This window comes from Narcine bancroftii, chromosome 10 (assembly GCF_036971445.1).
Source record: "Narcine bancroftii isolate sNarBan1 chromosome 10, sNarBan1.hap1, whole genome shotgun sequence".
Lineage (NCBI taxonomy): Eukaryota > Metazoa > Chordata > Chondrichthyes > Torpediniformes > Narcinidae > Narcine > Narcine bancroftii.
Window position 1 is genome coordinate 79312940 of NC_091478.1, and position 18405 is coordinate 79331344.

General features: G+C 45.2%; 1 protein-coding gene across 2 annotated transcripts in view; it reads right to left on the reverse strand.

The window, feature by feature from the left end:
- Positions 1-18405, reverse strand: part of dus2 (dihydrouridine synthase 2) — an 86695-nt gene that overhangs the window by 13971 nt on the left and 54319 nt on the right. For both annotated transcript variants that reach the window (XM_069901543.1, XM_069901542.1), the window contains exons 11-12: positions 15957-16125; positions 9098-9219 (exon numbers count right to left, since the gene is read on the reverse strand). In XM_069901543.1, the coding sequence (XP_069757644.1) occupies positions 9098-9219; positions 15957-16125 (291 nt within the window). The remainder of the gene's footprint in view (positions 1-9097; positions 9220-15956; positions 16126-18405) is intronic.

Consider the following 18405-nt stretch of genomic DNA (forward strand, 5'->3'; position numbering starts at 1 on the left):
CAGATGTTCTCTGGTTTTGCCCCAAGAGAAAGATGCTGGCTGTCCACCCTATCTATCTATGCCCCTCATAATCTTATATGCCTATGACATAAGAAAATAAGATAGATTATCTGGATTGACACTTGAATACACTAATAAAGCTGCCAATCACTGCACTAAGATGAAGTGCAAAAACAAGGCCCACCTCCATCCTTTGATAGGTACAAGAGATCTCCTAATTAAGGGTATCCCTCGATCATCCAGTTATGTGTTATTGCTAAACACAAACTGGATGTGGTGTTTACCTTTCTAGTGATCCTGGTCTTCTACTGTCCAAAACCTATGAAATTATCCAGGCCATAGAGCCTTTTGCAACATTCAGAAGTTTGATGCTTATTCAAGTTTTTAGTCACTGGCAGTACAATTGAAAAGTCCTTTAAGCATGGGTAATAAATGGAATGCAAATTAAAACTGAGCAAGTACAAGTTGTTTTCATTAGATTTATTGATTGAAGTTAATTTATGTGACAGAATTACAGCATGGATTTAAGTAACATTTTAAAGAACGTTTTTGGGTAAGTGTTTTACACAAACTTTTCTTCAAAAAATACTGAAAAGGCAGTTGATAAATATTTCCTCTTTTCTGATAGTGTCTGAGATACAAATGTTGTGTAAGAATCACTTGCACATTAAATGAGGGCTTCCCATCAGTGTGGTCTTTAAAGTTTTACCTGTTGCGCAAATGTATTTGGATTGTACAACATCTCTTGTTCACTTTTTCATTTCCTCTTAGTGTAATTTTTACACATATTTGTAAACCAGTATTTAATATTGAAGCTACCTAGACATCTCAGATGTCAAGCCGAATACGACATGAAGGATAAGAAGTTGCTGTAGGCTTTGGCCTGTAAAGGTCTCTACATTGGGGTAGCACAGTTAGTATATAGTGTCAGAGACCAGGACCAGGATACGAATTCCATGCTGTCTGTAAGGAGTCTGTACATTCTCCTGTGTCTGCGTGAGTTTCCTCAGGGGTCTCTGATTTCCTCCTACTATTCAAAACATACCAGCCACAATGGATCAAATGTGTAATTGGGCAGAACGGGCTCATGGGCCGAAAGGGCCTGTTACCATGCCGTATATCTAAAAAAATTAAATTAAATAAAACTGGGCTCATGAAATAAACAAGGGGACAATGCAAGCTCCAATGAACCAATAAAGAGCAAGATTGCTTTGCTTGACAATATTAAACATAGTTAACTTGTAATTTGTTATCTGCACCATTAGATGGCAACTGTGATTCATCAATGTCAGAGAGAAGCAGTCAGTTGTCATTGCACAATCCTCATGTGCTGACAAATGAATCTTCCTATTCCGTCCTAAGTTCACACACCCCCCTCCCCGAAATATTCATTCATTCAGGTGCCTTGCTGTTTGGCGTGGGTGAACTCTCCATCCGTCATGATCTCTAACCCTCTGAATTGTAGTTGTTGCCTGCCCTGTTCTCCTTTGGTGAAGGCTCCATCTTTGAGCTGAGACCCTAGTCGATGTTGAGTTCATGATTATAAATGGGAAAAAAATACTGAAGTGTTTCCCGTTGCCATTTTCAGTTGCAATGTCCATACTGGACAGGTAGCCCTGGCCATTGATCAGCAGATTCATCTTTCCAGCAATTTTAGTTTCACAACCACAAATTCCAATTTGTAGAACCTGCTTGTAAAAATCATCCACAATCCATGGCTTCATGTGACCCTGACTGGGAGGCTAAACAGGTACTACACCTTGCCCAAGGGTGTCCTGTAGGCTATCGAACAGAAGGAGCACCTGCTGAGCAATTGCGCAACACCGACACCGAATTATTAGCCTTGATTTTCCCCCCAAAATAATTTACTGGTCGTGCTTTGCAAGGCCCAAAGATGGGGCAGGAGCTTGCTGAGGTTCCTCATCAATTTATCATAGAATCACGGGGAAGTTCAGCATGGAATCAGGCACTTCAGCCCAGAGTCCATGTTGACCATCAACCAGCCATTTACTCTCATCCTACATTAATTTTTTTTTGCCATAAATTCAACCCACATTTTCATTTACTCCCCCCAGATTCTACCACTCAACAACACACTAAGAGCAATTTATAGTTGTCAATTAAACCTACCAATCTGCATGACTTTGTCTTTGGGGTGTGGGAGGAAATCCAAGCATCGGGAGGGATCCCATGCTCTCATTGGAAAAATATGCAAAATTCTTGCAGGGCACCCAAGGTCAGAATTGAACATGGGTGTTTGGTGCTGTGAGGCAGGAGTTCTACTGGGTCTGCCACCATGCTTCCACTTATCATAGGGAGTCTGTTTTTGGATCCTGTGCCTGGTTAATCCTGGTACAGAATCTGCAAGCTCCTTCACTGAAAGAGATTGTCCAAATGCAAGAAAACAAGGCAAGTTATCTTTTTATGATAATGTTTTTGATTATTCAAAGCTGCCTATTTGTTCTAAGACAGTGGTTCTCAACTTTTTTTTGTCCGCTCACATACCACTTTAAATAATCCCTTACTAACCACAGAGCACCTAAGGCATCCTATGTCTTAGGTGCTCTGTGGTTAGTAAGGGATTACTTAAAATGGTATGTGAGTGTAAAAAAAAGGTTGAGAACCACTGTTCTTTTTTTGAGAAATAACTTCCTATAATAATCCAGATCAGGAGTAGATGAGGTCAGAGCAATGGTGAATACAGGCAATAACTTCCACTCAGCAAAATTTGGTGGGACTGAAGATTCCACAATTAGGATGGTAGGTCATGCAATATATAAAAATCTATCAAATACAAGCAAAGACAATTTTCTTGCCTTTTCTAATTCTGAGCTACTGCAGTTTGTATCTCTAATTTCCTGGACTATATAAAAAAAATTAGCCTGACATATAATTACTTTTGCTTCAAGCTATTGAGGGCCAAAAATTAAAATGTAGTTAGAAAATTGAGAGCACTAATACTAAATGTGACCACACATAAAAGCACTGGTACCTATGTATGAAATTCAGGATGACTTGAATTATTAAGTCACAGCCAAGTACCAGTAGACTCAGAACATTTCAAATTTGTTTGATATGAGCTTATACAATTCAGTTTTAAATGACAGTGGATGCAAACATTTTACAAAGAAAAAGTTTGATGTGATAATCATTGCAAGATAACGGCAATGAAGATTTTCAATGACAAACTGCAGACAATTGTGTTTAGCTTGGGTCTAACTGAATGTTGAGGGTGCACTCGTGCAAAAAAGCAGCAAAGCCTAAATTTCGACAGCTTTGAAGAAGGACCATATATCTGAAATATTAACTTATTACTTGTTTTACAAGTTGAAATATTTTATGTTTAACTTTTTCTATTTTTAATCAGTTTTTGTTTTCTTTTGCAATTTTTGGCTTGTTTTCCAGCTGGACACATTGATCATGTGCCAACTGATTTACAGCGTGATTAACTAACTAGAAAAAGGCACGAGTAACATTGCAAATTGCTGTGGTATGGTGTCCAGCTGAAGAGAACTAGAAACAGGATCCTAGAGCGTTTGAGCGCTAATGAAGAGAATGGGCCACATTGGGTCTGTTATTAGAAAAATGATACATGGCGATGAGGAGTGAAGCGAATCCTGATGTAGGTAAGACCCAATTATCCTTTTCTCCAAATTCAGTATTACTGCTTGAATACTTCAGAATTAACTTTGCTTAATTTACAGATCGGTTTAAGTAATTTGAACCTGGAGAGATTAGATATTAACATTAAAACTGTCAAAATTATTACTAAATGGTTTGCTGGTCGTATAAATGTAAAAACGAGTCATCACCAATTTAATTTTCCTTTTAAGATGTGTTCTGGTGAATCTGGTTACTTATTTCATTATTCTTCATTGCCCAGTTATAAGCTAATATGGTATCAGGAGAAATTTCAAGAAAAGCACGATTAGCACAAGTAATGCAGTTTGATTTGGTGAGATCTCAGCATGCACCAGGAACTGAATGCTCCATTAGCAAATGATGTAAACATTGACTCATTTGGATTTAATTTCCTTGTCAATTCCCAGCTTAATCAACGGAAGGCTGACTGAACTATGGATCTCAATGAATGGTTTGTTACATATGGTTGCAGTTGATTGTGCCAGCTTTGAAGGATCATGCTAATTTTTAGTATCAGATTGGCTGCTTTCATAATGAGACTTTTGGTCAAGGGCTTGATTTTCTGCACATTGGGTTTCCACAAAAAAAAGCTGTATTTTGATTAAACCACAGATTCTGTAACAGAACAGCTATTTCTCAAAAAAGTAACAAAATAGACTTTAGTTCATTAAAAGGTTGTGACAAGCACATACAAAGTTGATACAGGTTTTCTGCACATTCACAATTATTAAAGCAAGAAACTGAGAAAGCAGTGTTGGAATTAGAAACAATTAATGTACTGTTAACATTCCTGGTATCTGGCACCTAAGGAGATTGTTAGATGCCAGATAAGCAAATATTCCGATTGCTTGAGATTCACTCTTACAATGCCTAATTCATTCAACTGTATTAAGAATAAACAGTTACACTGAAGAAACTTCACTTGCATGAATATATAAAAATTTTTTACTTTATTTTCAGTCACATTCTTTGAAAACATTTAACCTGTCACTGCATCTCCACAGAGCTGGCCAATGAACAATAACTTTGTATATAATTAACCCCCCCCCTTCACCGTTTATAGATAAAGACTTACTAATACAATAAAGGTAAAGATTATTACGAAGCAGGGAGCAAGACTCTGACTTATTAAGCAGGCAGCCAACAGCGAGCAGCATCAACCAGTTCATCCTGGGCGATGCCATTTTAGTCAAACATAACTTTATTCAAATAGCTCCTATGAGCAAAGCACGACCAAAGCACTCCACTGGCTGAATATTTTCTCTCATCTTCACCAAAGGTTTATGCGTTACTTCAGAGAACATTTAATTTTATAAGTTTAAACTTTTATTTATTATTATTGATTTAAATTCCTTTAGGTTGCCGATGTCTGATTTCTGAATAATGGCGATTTTACTGCATTATTTTAGAAGTAGAGCTTGTGCATTCAAGATCATAGGGAGGGTGCGTTATTTATTTTTACACACACAATGTAAGAAATCCTTGCTCTAAAAGTCTTTGTGACTTCTGAAAAGGTTAGACATTTTAGACTGAGGTCAGAAATCTTTGAGGTGAAGAATGCTGAATGATGACATGTGGAAGTAATTAGCTGTGGTCTAAACAGCAATGCCTGCCTTTTGATGGTGTTGTAGCGGCAGCTACTCTGCTCCTGCAATAACACACACACACAACCAGACGGGTTGAGCTCAGTGAACAGACTGGTTTATTGCAGGCTGCACTTATACTCCCAGCCCAGACCTGGCTGAGAACCCCGCTGGAGGGCGCTGACGTCACTCGGGCGTCACGTGGTCCCGCAGCGTGGGTTTCTGAGCCCCGTGCTGAAAGGAAGGGAAACCCCCGATGGCGCCATTTTGGCTGGCTGCCCCCCCGCGTGGCTTACAAGCGGGACCAGTTCGCCTGCCTCGTGGTGAGCCGCCACACAGACCCCCCAGAACCTGCGCCAATGTCCTTTTTCTCTGGGCGGCCTCGCTTCTTGGGCTGGGCAATGACCACGGGCTCGGTGGGATCGAGGTGTGCTGGCTTCAGCCTGTCTATGGTAAACAGCTCCCGCCTGCTGCCAAAGTCCAGCGTGAACGTCGAGCTGGAACGCTGTGCAACCCTGTACGGCCCCTCATATGGTCACTGCAGAGGTGGCGCGATTGGGCCCCACTGAACGAAAATGTACTCCGCGGAAAACAGTTCGCCGGGAACGTGAGACGGGCGGGTGCCATGCCTGGGCGGCAGTGGGGGTTCGAACAAGTCCAAGCATGCCCTGAGGTGAGGAAGTAGTTGACCCTGGAAATGGGTAAGGGCCCGACGATGTTCACGTGAATGTGGCTGAACCATTCTCGAACGTGCTCGAACTCCTGTACGGGCACCCTGGTGTGCCTGTGCACCTTGGACGTCTGGCAATGGGTGCACGTTCTGGCCCAGTCTGCAGCCCATGCCATACGAACCGTTCTGTCACCATATCCGGTCCGTGGACCTGATGGACAGATGTGAAAGATCGTGGATGTAACGGAAGACCTGCCTGCTCCACTGCTGGGGAACCACTGGCCACGGGGTGCCGAAGGAAATATTGCACAGGATGGTGCCTTTGCTGCTCAGAGTCTCGGAACCGCAGGCCCGTGATGGCGGTCTTGAAGGCCCTCGTCTCCTCATCAGATTCCTGATCCTGGGAGAGCTGGTCAAAGTCGAGGCCAGGTGTCAGCGCGCAGATGGCCAGTCGCGAGAGTGCATCGGCAACCACATTGTCCTTCCCCGCCTTGTGCCGAAGGTTGGCAGTAAACTCTGACATGAAGGAGAGGTGACGCTGCTGGCGGGCTGACCAGGGATCCTTTGCCATCGCGAGTGCCTGGGTGAGGGGTTTATGGTTGGTGAAGATGGTTAAAGTCCTCCCCTCCAAAAAATAGTGGAAATGAAACACCACCAGGTACATGCCCAGTAACTCGTGGTCGAAGGCACTATACTTGCGTTCCGGCGGGCAGAGCAGGCTGCTGAAGAATGCCAGCGGCTTCCAATGTCCATTCACCAGCTGCTCCAGGACGGTACTGACGGCTGTGGCAGAGGCATCGACTGAGAGTGCCATATGCAGGTGGTATGCAGGTGGGCGAGCATGGTGGCCTTTGCGGGGGCGTCCTTGGTTGCCTCGAATGTGGCGCAGGCTTCTGGGTTCCAAGCGAGCATCTTGTGTTTGGCCGTGATGAGGGTGAATAGCGGCTGTATGATGCGCACAGCTCCCGGGATGAAGAGGTTGTAAAAGTTGACCATACCCGCAAACTCCTGCAGCCCCTTGAGGCTGTCCAGATGTGGGAACTCCCTGATAGCGGCGACCTTCGCAGCGGCGGGCATGGCTCCTTCGGCCATGATGGTATGGCCCAGGAACTGCATGGACTCTTTCCCGAACTGGCACTTGGCCGGGTTGATGGTAAGGCCGAAGTCGAACAGCCGGGAGAAAAGGGCGCGTAGGTGGGCTTTGTGTAGCGCCCGATCCTTGCTGGCGACGAAGATGTTGTCCAAATAAATAAAGACGAAATCCAAGTCTCTGCCCACAGAGTCCTCGAGGCGCTGGAAGGTCCGAGCGGCGTTCTTGAGCCCGAAATGCATGCGCAGGAATTCGAACAAGCCAAAGGGGGTGATGATGGCCGTCTTGGGTATGTCCTCAGGGTACACCGGGATCTGGTGAAATCCGCGCACCAGGTCAACATTGGAGAAAACCCTCACACCATGTAGGTTGGCCATAAAGTCTTGGATGTGAGGGATGGAGTAACGGTCAGGAAAGGTCGCCTCGTTGAGCCGTCGATAGTCTCCGCAGGGATGCCAGCCACCGGAGGCTTTCGGGACCAGTTGGAGCGGCGAGCCCCACGGACCGCTGAATGATCCCCAGCTCCAACAGGTGCTATAACTACTCCTTCGCTACCCGGAGCTTGTCAGGCAGGAGCCGGTGTTCCTTGGTGTGAACCGGTGGGCCCTGGGTGGGGATGTGGTGGAATACCCCGTGGCTGGCGAGGCAGCGGAGAACTGTAGCTTGAGGAATGTCGGGAACTCATCCAGAATTCACTGAAACTCGTCTCTGGGCATGCTGATCGTGGCCATCTGCAGTTGCTCCGAGCGAGAGGCGTTGAGGCGAACAGCCTGGAAAGTACGGACGTCCACCAGCCGCCTACCTCGAATGTCCACCAGAAGGCCATGTGTGAGGAGGAAGTCTGCACCCAGGATGGCAGTTGGGAGGGACGAGACGGTGAACCTCCATGCGAAATTCCGTCGGCCGATCTGGAAGTGGACTGTCTTGTCTCCATATGTCCAGATTGCCATTGCGTTGGCCACATGGAGGGGAGGTTCATGAGGTCAGTTCCTGGACTCGACGGCCGTGGCCGGGATGACGCTGATCTGGATAGTCTGAGGGACCCGGTAGGCACACACTTGATGGTCTCGTATTTGTCCTCGGCGGGTGGGTTCTGAACAAGGTGCAGCATGCGTCTGGCGGTGGCCTGGTCCAGGACAGCGACCACATGGTAGAATTTGGTCGTGTCGGACGAAATGTGGCGGAGGTGAAACTGAGCCTCCGCGTGGCCGAACCAGGTCTCCGGCTCCTGAACCCAGAATTCAGGCAGTTTCACGGCTATAGCGCTGATCCAAAGCTCGCTCATGATGGGTTCAAAGATGTTTGAACCAGTTGGGGTCACCAATTGTAGCGGTAGCTACACTGTTCCTGCAATAACACACACACAGGTTGAGCTCAGTGCTGGACCGCACTTATACTCCCAGCCCGGAACTAGCTGAGAACCACGCTGGAGGGCGCTGACGTCACCTGGGCGTCATGTGGTCCCCCAGCGCGGGTTTCTGAGCCCCATGCTGGAAGGAAGGGAAACCCCGACGGCGCCATTTTGGCTGGCTGCCCCGCCGCGTGGCTTACAAGCGGGGCCAGTTCGCCTGCCTCATGATGAGCCCCTGCATCTGCTGGGGGTTAATGATAACCAGAAACGTAACTGGACTAGTGAGACAAGTAACGTGGATTCAGAGATATGTCAGAGGTTGAGTATCCTGATTCACCTCCAAACACTCCAGAGTCCTCCCCTGAACTATGATGCACAAGTTAAGATTGTGATTGAATACTCTCCACTTGCATGAATGAGTGCAATTTCAGCAGTTCTCTGGAATCTTAACGTCATCCAAGGCAAAGCAGCACACAGGACTGGCACCCCATCCATCACTCTAAAATTCAATCCCTCCAACACCATTGCACAATCACCATATTGTGTGCCTGCTACAAAATGCAGTACTCACCTTGAACTGATCTGACACTCCTTCCAAATCCGCGACCTCTACAAGCGACATTAAGTGTCTTTAAAGTGGAATTAAATTAAAACTATTCTTCTGAGCCACACAACTTTCCTTTCGCGCGTGCATGAGATATTCTTAGCTATCATAGCTACAAGGTTTCCTTGATAATCTATAAACTGAATCACGTACTTACCAAATCTCCTCATTTGATTGTGCAGCATGTAGCTTTTTCCCTTGAGCTGATTCTAATTTCTCTCTCAACATTTGACAGAGACAGTATTTAGTATTTGAGTAATGGCTGTCGTATCTAATTGCCTGGAGAAAAGACATAAATGAATTTGATGACACCAACACTTTCTCAAAGACTCAGATTTGATGAAAAGTATATTCTTTCATTTATACAAATCATACAAACTGTTTCAAAATGGTTGAAAATATTATAAAATTGCAAATCATAATGTTTAGCTAATTTTCAGTTATATATGAGTTTATGGAACTTTATCGGTAAAAACGTTTCTTTTTCCCCCTTTCCCATTATTTGGACACCATTATAATTTCCTGTGAGACAAACTAAGGTATGTTAAATAAAATTTGGGTTAAACTTGGTCTCCAGTCTCAGGGGGTTCCAAGCCTTCAGGTCACAGAAACACTGCCTACTTGTAGCTATAATTAATCTCTATCCCATTCAGTACTGAGATAAATAACAGATGTAGTGACTACTCTGGTAGAGCTACTAAATCAACACACATACACAAGGTTAGTCAACTAAAGACTGTTTATTTGAGTTTATTTGCCATGCTTCTTTTATATCCCTCCTGTCCCAGACTCCATTGTGTTTGCTGCCAATCCATGGAGCTGGCGGGTTTAAAGTAAACAAAATGGGAGCCCTGCGCCCTCAAGAAAGAGGCATAGCAATCCAGCGTGCTATTACTCAGCATGCAGTACTGCGTGTACGCTGTCCATTGCCCAGGTGAGTGCTTAACAGCCAGGCCCACAACTCCATGCATTAGCTGGTGAGCAGCACCAGCGACGGTTTGCAAAACTGCACTATGTGTCCACTTGGCCTGCTACACAGCTGCTACACTATCCCCCCCCCCCCCCCCCCCAGAATCGTCACCCAAAACAAATGAACTAGCCACATGCGCCTTTGGCGGACGCCCTCGTCGTCTGGGCTGGGGGCAAAGAATGGGAGAAGTAGGATCCAGATGTGCAGGCTTGAGTCTGTCCCCAATGTCCAAAGTATACACAACCCCATCCCTCTTAACCACGCAGAAAGGGCCCTCATACAGCTGCTGAAACGGTCGCACAAACACAAAGTCAGCGTCAAGGAGAGGTGGAGGCAATGCTGTTTAGGGGTTCCATGCCAGTTGTTTGGAATAGGTTGGCTAACTGCGACACTGTGTCGAGGTTGCTGAAGCATGTCCAGGTCAGAGTTGGACGAAAGGTGAATGTCACCTGGAACTGAGAGAACCGAAACATAAACCATCTCCGCGGATGATGCAGGCACGTCTTCCTTGGGAGTGGTGCGCACTCCAAGTAGAACTCACTGTAACTCATTGATCCAATTGGGCCTGGTGAGACGGGCTTTATGTACGGACTCGAGTTGTTGGTGGAAACGTTCCACAAGACCGTTGGATTGTGGGTTGTACGCTGTAGAGTGATGCAGTTGTGTGCCACAAAAGCGCGCAAGGGCAGTCCATAACGCAGAGGTGAAATGCGCTCTGCAGTCTGAAGTGATGTGTGTTGGGACACCAAATCTTGAGATCCAATTGACAATGAATGCTCTCGCACATGTCTCAGTGTCTCTGGATGGCAATGGGATAGCCTCTGGCCAGTGCGTGAATTGGTCTATGACCATCAGGATGTATCTCATGTTCTGAGATACTGGCAATGGTCTGACCAGGTCTTTATGCACATGTTCAAAACACCGGTGTACCGCCGGGTAAGGCCGGAGAGGTGCCTTGGTATGCTGCTGAATTTTTGAAGTTTGGCAGGAGGTACACGTTCAGGCCCACTGCGCAACGTCTTTCTTTAGTCCATGCCATATGTACTTAGTTGTCATGAGCTTGATGGTTGCTCTGATGGAGGGATGAGACAAGTGGGTCAAAACGACGTCGTCTCCAAGACACCGGAATCACCGGGCCAAAGACATGGCACAAACCAGATTTGGGCCGCCTAGTTGTGGTGCCACCCGCTGTAGGTCCAGGTTTGTAATGGCAGTACTGTACACCTGAACATTGGGGTCCATGGCCTGTGCACTGGCCAAGTCAGGGATATCAATGCCAGCCTGGATATGATGCACTGTCGGTCTGGATAGCATGTCAGCGACCAGATTGTTTTCGTCCGAGACATGATGCACATCAGTTGTGAATTCTTAAATGTACGACAAGTGATGTTGCTGCCTGGATGACCATAAGTCCGATATTTTGCTGAAGGCAAAAGTGAGCGGCTTATGGTCCGTAAAAGCGGTGAAATGGCAACATTCCAAAACATATTTAAAGTGTCGTGTGGCTAGATACAATGCGATCAAATGTGCTGTACTTCATTTCCTATGGTCGCAGGTGGCGGCTGAAGAAAGCCAGGGGTTGGCAATGGCCATTGACAGACTGTTGAAGAACTGCACCCACCGCTGTACGTGACGTGTCAGTGGTGAGTGCCAGGGCAGCGTTGGGATTAGAATGTGCGAGCATTGCTGCGTTGACCAGAGCATCTTTGGCAGTTGTGAATGCAAGCTCTGTTTCTGTTGCCCGGTAACCTCCCTGTGCTTCGTAGTGAGGAGCTGAAACAGTGGTCAAAGAATGTCAGTGGCTGCTGGAATGAACTAGTGATAGAAATTTATCATGCCCAAGAATTTCTGCAGTCCCTGAACCACGGTAGGCTTCGGAAAGGCACGACTGCATTCACTTAGCCGGATAAGGGAAAGACGACTTCGGCCGTGATCTTGCGCCCCAGGAAATTTATGGTTGACTTGCCAAATTGGCAATTGCTAGGGTTGATGGTAAGTCTGAATTCATCCAGCTGTTGGAACAGGCGGTGTAAGTGCAGCTGGTGATCTTGCTCATTCTGAATGGCAATGAGGATGTCATCTAAGTAGATGTAAGCAAACTCTAAATCCCTGCCCAAAGCGTCCACAAGCTGCTGGAACATTTGAGTGGTGTTCTTCAACCTTAATGGTATCCTAAGGAATTCAAAATATCCGAAAGGAGTAATAATTGTTGTTTTGGGAATGTCATCCGCATTGACTGGGATTTGATGATATCCCTTGACAAGATTGACTTTGGAGAAAACATGCCAATTGTGCAAATGGGCAGCAAAACCTTGTATATGAGGAATGGGGTATCTGTCAGGTGTAGTTATATTATTGAGCTTGCGGTAATCACCACAGTGTCTCCATCCACCGGTGTTCTTGGGTACCATGTGTAAAGGTGATGCCCAAGGACTGTTGGAATGACAAATGATACCTAATTCCTCCATGGCATTAAATTCTGCCTTCGCCTGCTTCAGCTTATCTGGCGGAAGACAATGAGCCCTGGTGTAAATTGGTGGGCCTGAGGTGTCGATGTAATGGGACTCAGCATGGGCCATTTTGGAAGTATTGAAGTGAAGAGAGAGCACACCAGAAAATTAGTGGAGCAGGGCAGCACAGGCGTCTTTGCGTAGTGTGTGCTCCCCGAGCTGGGAAACTCGCTCTTTGCGGCATATCAATGGGTACATTTGGAAAGTGGTGGCATTAATTAATTTCCTCTGCTTCACATCAACCAGCAAGTCATGGTGCAAGAAATCTGCACCCAAAATGGGCTGCACGGCGGAAGCCAAAACACAATCCCAATGGAATGTCCCTCCTCCTAATCGTGAAGCGATGCATGCCAAAGCTGGGAATAGAAGTCCCATTTGCGGCTTGAAGAGCAAGGTGTTGTCCCTTATGTGACCTCTCAAGATAGACTGGTGGGAGCCAAGCTGACCTCAGCACCTGTGTCTACGAGAAACTTGCGTTTACCAGCGGCATTTTGAAGATGCAGGAGGCCAGTACTTGTGCCAGCTGCCGAGGCCACTACTGGCAGCTGGCTCTGTTGGTTTCCCAACTTTTTGTTGTGGTAGCTACATGGGGGCATGCATCTACAGGCATTTTTCCTCCACCAGCGATAATTAAAAACACCATTCTCGGTGCCCGTTGGTATGTTCCTCCTTCTTTGTTTGAACCACGGACACAGGTGTGCGCAGGGTACAGGAGATGTATCTGCTGTGAATACGGGCTGAATGTGAGCAGACTTTTGCTTTGGCATACAGTAGTCTGTCAGCCTCCTGGGCTACATCATGGGGACAGTGGAAATCCATGCTATCTATTGGTATTGAGACACGACTCAGTTTTGACAGGAATAAAGTCTCAAAAAGCAAGCAATGAGAATGACCGTCCGCTACAGCGAGCATTTCATTCATCAGATCGGATGGATTCCTGTTGCCTAGCCCCTCCATATTCAAAAGCTGCATGCCACGCTTGTGCCTGGTCGATTCCAATGTGTCCAGGAGGAAATGGCGGAACCTGGTGTTTTGGTTGTCTGCTGGGGATGCGCAATAAATTCATTCACTTTAGCTGCTGTAGCAGCGACCAACGCCCTGATGGCATGCCAAAATTTTGTGTCATCAGCTGTTATGCTACGAAGACAAAACTAGGTTTCGGCCTGATTAAGCCATACCCGAGGTTGGTGGGTTGAAAAAGGAGGCAAGTGATCTCCCACTGCGTTAACTGAAGGGCATGGTGGCAGCTGCTGCTGTTGTTGCGTCCATGATAACTGTAGATTCAAGCTTCAGCTGAATCTTGCAGTCAAGGACACCAATTGTAGTGACTACTCGGTAGCGCTACTAAATCAACACACATACACAAGGTTAGTCAACTAGAGACTTTATTTGAATTTCCCATTTTTCTTTTATATCTCTCCTGTCCTGGGCTCCATGGGATTGGGGGGGGGGGGGGGGGGTGGGGGTGACGTCACTATATGTTTGCCGCCAATCCATTGGGCTGGCGGGTTTAAAGTAAACATGGTGGGAGCCCCGCACCGTCTAGGAAGAGACATAGCAATCCAGCTGCCATTACTCAGCACGCAGTACCACGTGTATGCTGTCTATTGTCGAGGTGAGTGCATAGTGGCTGTTGAGCCGCACCGGCGACGGTTCGCAATATTGCACTATGCGCTTGCTTGGTCCCCTAAACAGACATATTAATGTATTGAAGACAACAGGACGATAATTTTATCCTGAACTCAGTATGGTCAGCAATTATGATCAATCAGTTATAAACATACATTTCAGTCAATGGCAGGTTATTCTGTAAAACCCCTGTTATCTGGCACTATGGGGATTGGTAGGTGCTGGATATGTGTATTTTCCAGTTGCTTGAGACTTGCTCTTACAATGTCTACCTAATATACCTGCATTAACAAAAAAACAGTTTATAAGACAAGACAAAAATACTACCCTGTACTTATACTGAACCAACTTTATTTGCATTAAAGCATTTTTCTTTATTTTCAGCATCGAATCAGGTCCTTTTGTCTATGATGTCTGTACCAACTATGATGCCAATTTAAACCGATCCCATCTACCTGTACATGGTCTATACATCTCCATACTCTGCAAGGTCATGTTCCTGTCTAAACAAGTTACAGTACATGTTACTATCATATCTGCTTTCACCACCCCTCAGCACTGCATTTCAAGTACTTACATCTTTGTGTCAAAAGCTTGCATCACAAATCTCCTTTAAATTTTCCACCCCTCATCTTAAATTCATGCTCTTTAATACTTGAAATTCCTCTCTAGGAAAAAGATGAGGACTATATACCCTATTTAATGGCAAATTTCCTGTTTGGGAAAATACTTCCAAAACATTTGATATATTTTTAGCAGGAGGCATAGTACGTTTGACGTAGAGCTAATATTAAAGATGGATGATAACAAAAAAAACTGCGGTACTGCTGGAACTGCAGCACTTCTGCAGCACTTCTGGTGTTTGTAAATAAAATCTTGCAACTGCAGAGGTGTGTGCTTGGCAGCAGCCACGAGGGGTTGCACACTCTAGGGTTGCAGCAGACTGGTTCAGGGCACCAGAAACAGGGAGAATACTCCCCCCACCCCTCCTTCATTCAGCAGGAGAAGAAGAGGAGATGACCCTACAGGACAGTGAGGGCTCAGCAGCTGAAGGACCCACACAGACTTGCAGTCAGGGCGTATGCACAGGCTGCAGGCTATTGGAGACTGGGTCATGGGGACTAGGTTTTGGAACCGGTATTCAAAATTGTGCTGTGGGCACAAAGGACTTCTGAGGGGCCTCAGGTGTTGAAGGCTTCCTGATTGTGTCGGAGATTTGGATCTAGAACTCGGGTTGCCGATGGATGGAAGAGGAGTCTGTGTGACTGCAGAGGCTGTGGGAGTGCTGGAGATGAATCCATGGACACTCAGCATCTCTGAAGAGCCTCTTGTTTGCTTCCCTTTCTCTCTTAATGTAAGGGGCACTGGGCGACACTAATGGAGACTCCTTGACTGTCTTACAGTAGCCAGAAGGCAATTTTGGGTAATATTACATGTTCTGTACTATTACATGACATTACAAGGAATCTTGGATGTTGACCAATATAGAGAAGTTCTTTGATCTGCAAAGTTGACTCTTCCCATAGATGCAGCCTAACCTGCTGATTATTTCCAGCATTTCTGGTTTTTTAGACCTCCATCATAAATGGATTTTTTTTCACCGTATGGATTTGTAATTGGTTTTATGTCAATTTTGTTTTAATTTACAGTTTCAACAGAGACAAACTTTAAAAAGACCCTAGTCTAATGAGAGAACAAGATTACCATTGATCTGATTGTTCCTTCAACACTTTGGCAAGTGGTCTGCTTACCAGTGTATGTGGAGTCACACAGGGGATCTAACATTTCCAACTGCTCTACTTAGGAAATAGATAAATAAAAAGCTCCACAGCTATATTCCTTTTCTTCTACAGTAAGCAACAGGGATGTTACATTGCTTTCAAAATAGTTGTAATTTAAATACTCACGTATGTGAGATATTCCCTTAACACCTTTTCTGCTGGTAACAGCCCTTCCTTCCTGAATATGGAAGGATTCCACATGGCTGCTCGGGCCACCATTACCGAAGAGGCACTCGTGGCCCACCGGAATGTTTCAATGCTGGCAAAATCTTTGATAATCTCCTGAGATCCTCCACTAAGAGGAAAACAAAGCAATTTTAATATGCTAGAGGTGACAAAACATTTAGACATTTCTCAACGACATTCAATACCATAGAATGAATTAGTCCATTTAACCTATATTGCAACACTTACTGGATAATTCACTAACATCTGTGGTAAATATTAAAGAGGAGGAAATACAATAAAGTGGCATTTGGAGGTTCCAGTCTGCAATTTGAAAGTCTTTTATGAGGAAACTTGAATGAAAGATAAGCAAATTGGAATAGACTGGATATTCTTTTTTAGTTCACAGAGATCTTGTTCACCTTTTAATGGAAACATATGACAAAGTGTAATTATTGAAAACAATTAATTTGAGATGAATAAAAAATTTATTCTACACATCAATGGTCGTTAAAAATAGATTTGTGTTGCTTTACAGCAAGTCACTGCATAATTTGTGAAGTGTGTATTGACTATGTTATAGTTTGGATGAAGGTTTTAAAAGCTTCAGTGAAGCAAATGCAATATCACGATGAAGGAACTTCAGGCCCCAGAGACTGTGCAGGGACGGCTCTTTATAATCCTGCAGATCATGAGAACCATACAATAGGAATGGAATGGATATACTTTTAAGAGCAAATATAAATCACGTCCCCTTTTTTTCTCACTGTTCAAAACATGCTTTATTTTGTTAGATGACACAAAAGAAAAAAATGTCAAAACTTTTTAAAGGCGGCGTCACTGCTACACTTACTTACTTTGGCTTGGCTTCGCGGACAAAGATTTATGGAGGGGGTAAAAAGTCCACGTCAGCTGCAGGCTCGTTTGTGGCTGACAAGTCCAATGCGGGACAGGCAGACACGGTTGCAGCGGCTGCAGGGGAAAATTGGTGGGTTGGGGTTGGGTGTTGGGTTTTTCCTCCTTTGCCTTTTGTCAGTGAGGTGGGCTCTGCGGTCTTCTTCAAAGGAGGTTGCTGCCCGCCGAACTGTGAGGCGCCAAGATGCACGGTTTGAGGCGATATCAGCCCACTGGCGGTGGTCAATGTGGCAGGCACCAAGAGATTTCTTTAGGCAGTCCTTGTACCTTTTCTTTGGTGCACCTCTGTCACGGTGGCCAGTGGAGAGCTCGCCATAGAACACGATCTTGGGAAGGCGATGGTCCTCCATTCTGGAGACGTGACCCACCCAGCGCAGCTGGATCTTCAGCAGCATGGATTCAATGCTGTCGACCTCTGCCATCTCGAGTACTTCGACGTTAGGGATGAAAGCGCTCCAATGAATGTTGAGGATGGAGCGGTGACATCGCTGGTGGAAGCGTTCTAGGATGTCAGTAGAGGACCCATGATTCGGAGCCGAACAGGAGTGTGGGTATGACAACAGCTCTGTATACGCTAATATTTGTGAGGTTTTTCAGTTGGTTGTTTTTCCAGACTCTTTTGTGTAGTCTTCCAAAGGCGCTATTTGCCTTGGCGAGTCTGTTGTCTATCTCGTTGTCGATCCTTGCATCTGATGAAATGGTGCAGCCATTGTTTCAAATGGCTAAAGTAATGAAATGAAACACAGAATCTAAAGTTTTATTTTCAGCAAGACGAGAAGAGAGGTTTGTGGTTATTCATATTATTGGAATTTATTTGCATCTGGTCCTTATGTAATTGCAACAACCAGAAAATTAATGACAATGGTAAACACATGGTGCACAAGAGTGAGATAAAACGAGCAGGAATGAGGCTTCTTACTGCTCGCACTTCAAGTTAAGAAATTTTCCGATATATTCCAGAGAGAAAATATTCTAGAATTGCAATTTACAATGGGGCTCTTGGGATTTGTGAATGAAAGTAACAGAAAGAGAGAGAGATTAAAACATTTAATTTAAAGGGTGGTATCGCCAGCATATCAGTTAGCGCAACTTCATCACATCACCAGGGATCAGGACAGGGGTTCGAATCCCATGCTGCCTGCAAGAGTTTGTATGTTCTCCCCATGACTGCATGGCTTTTCCTCTTGAGCTCCAATTTCCTCCCACCCTCCAAAATGTACCAGGGGTGTGATGAGGTGGCACGAGCTCTTGGGCCGAAATGGCCTGGTACTGTGCTTTATATCTAAATTTAAATTGACATACAGAACAAAAAATAATAAAAAGTGGAAGAAAGATCAAGCTATAAGAGAAATGATCATTTTTTTTGTCAAAGTAGAATTTACTACATGCAGCAATGAAACAATTTCAAGCAGCCTCTATCCTTAAGGACCCTGACTACCCAGGCCATGCCCTCTTCACTTTTATTACCCTTGGGGAAGAGCACTCAGCAGCACAA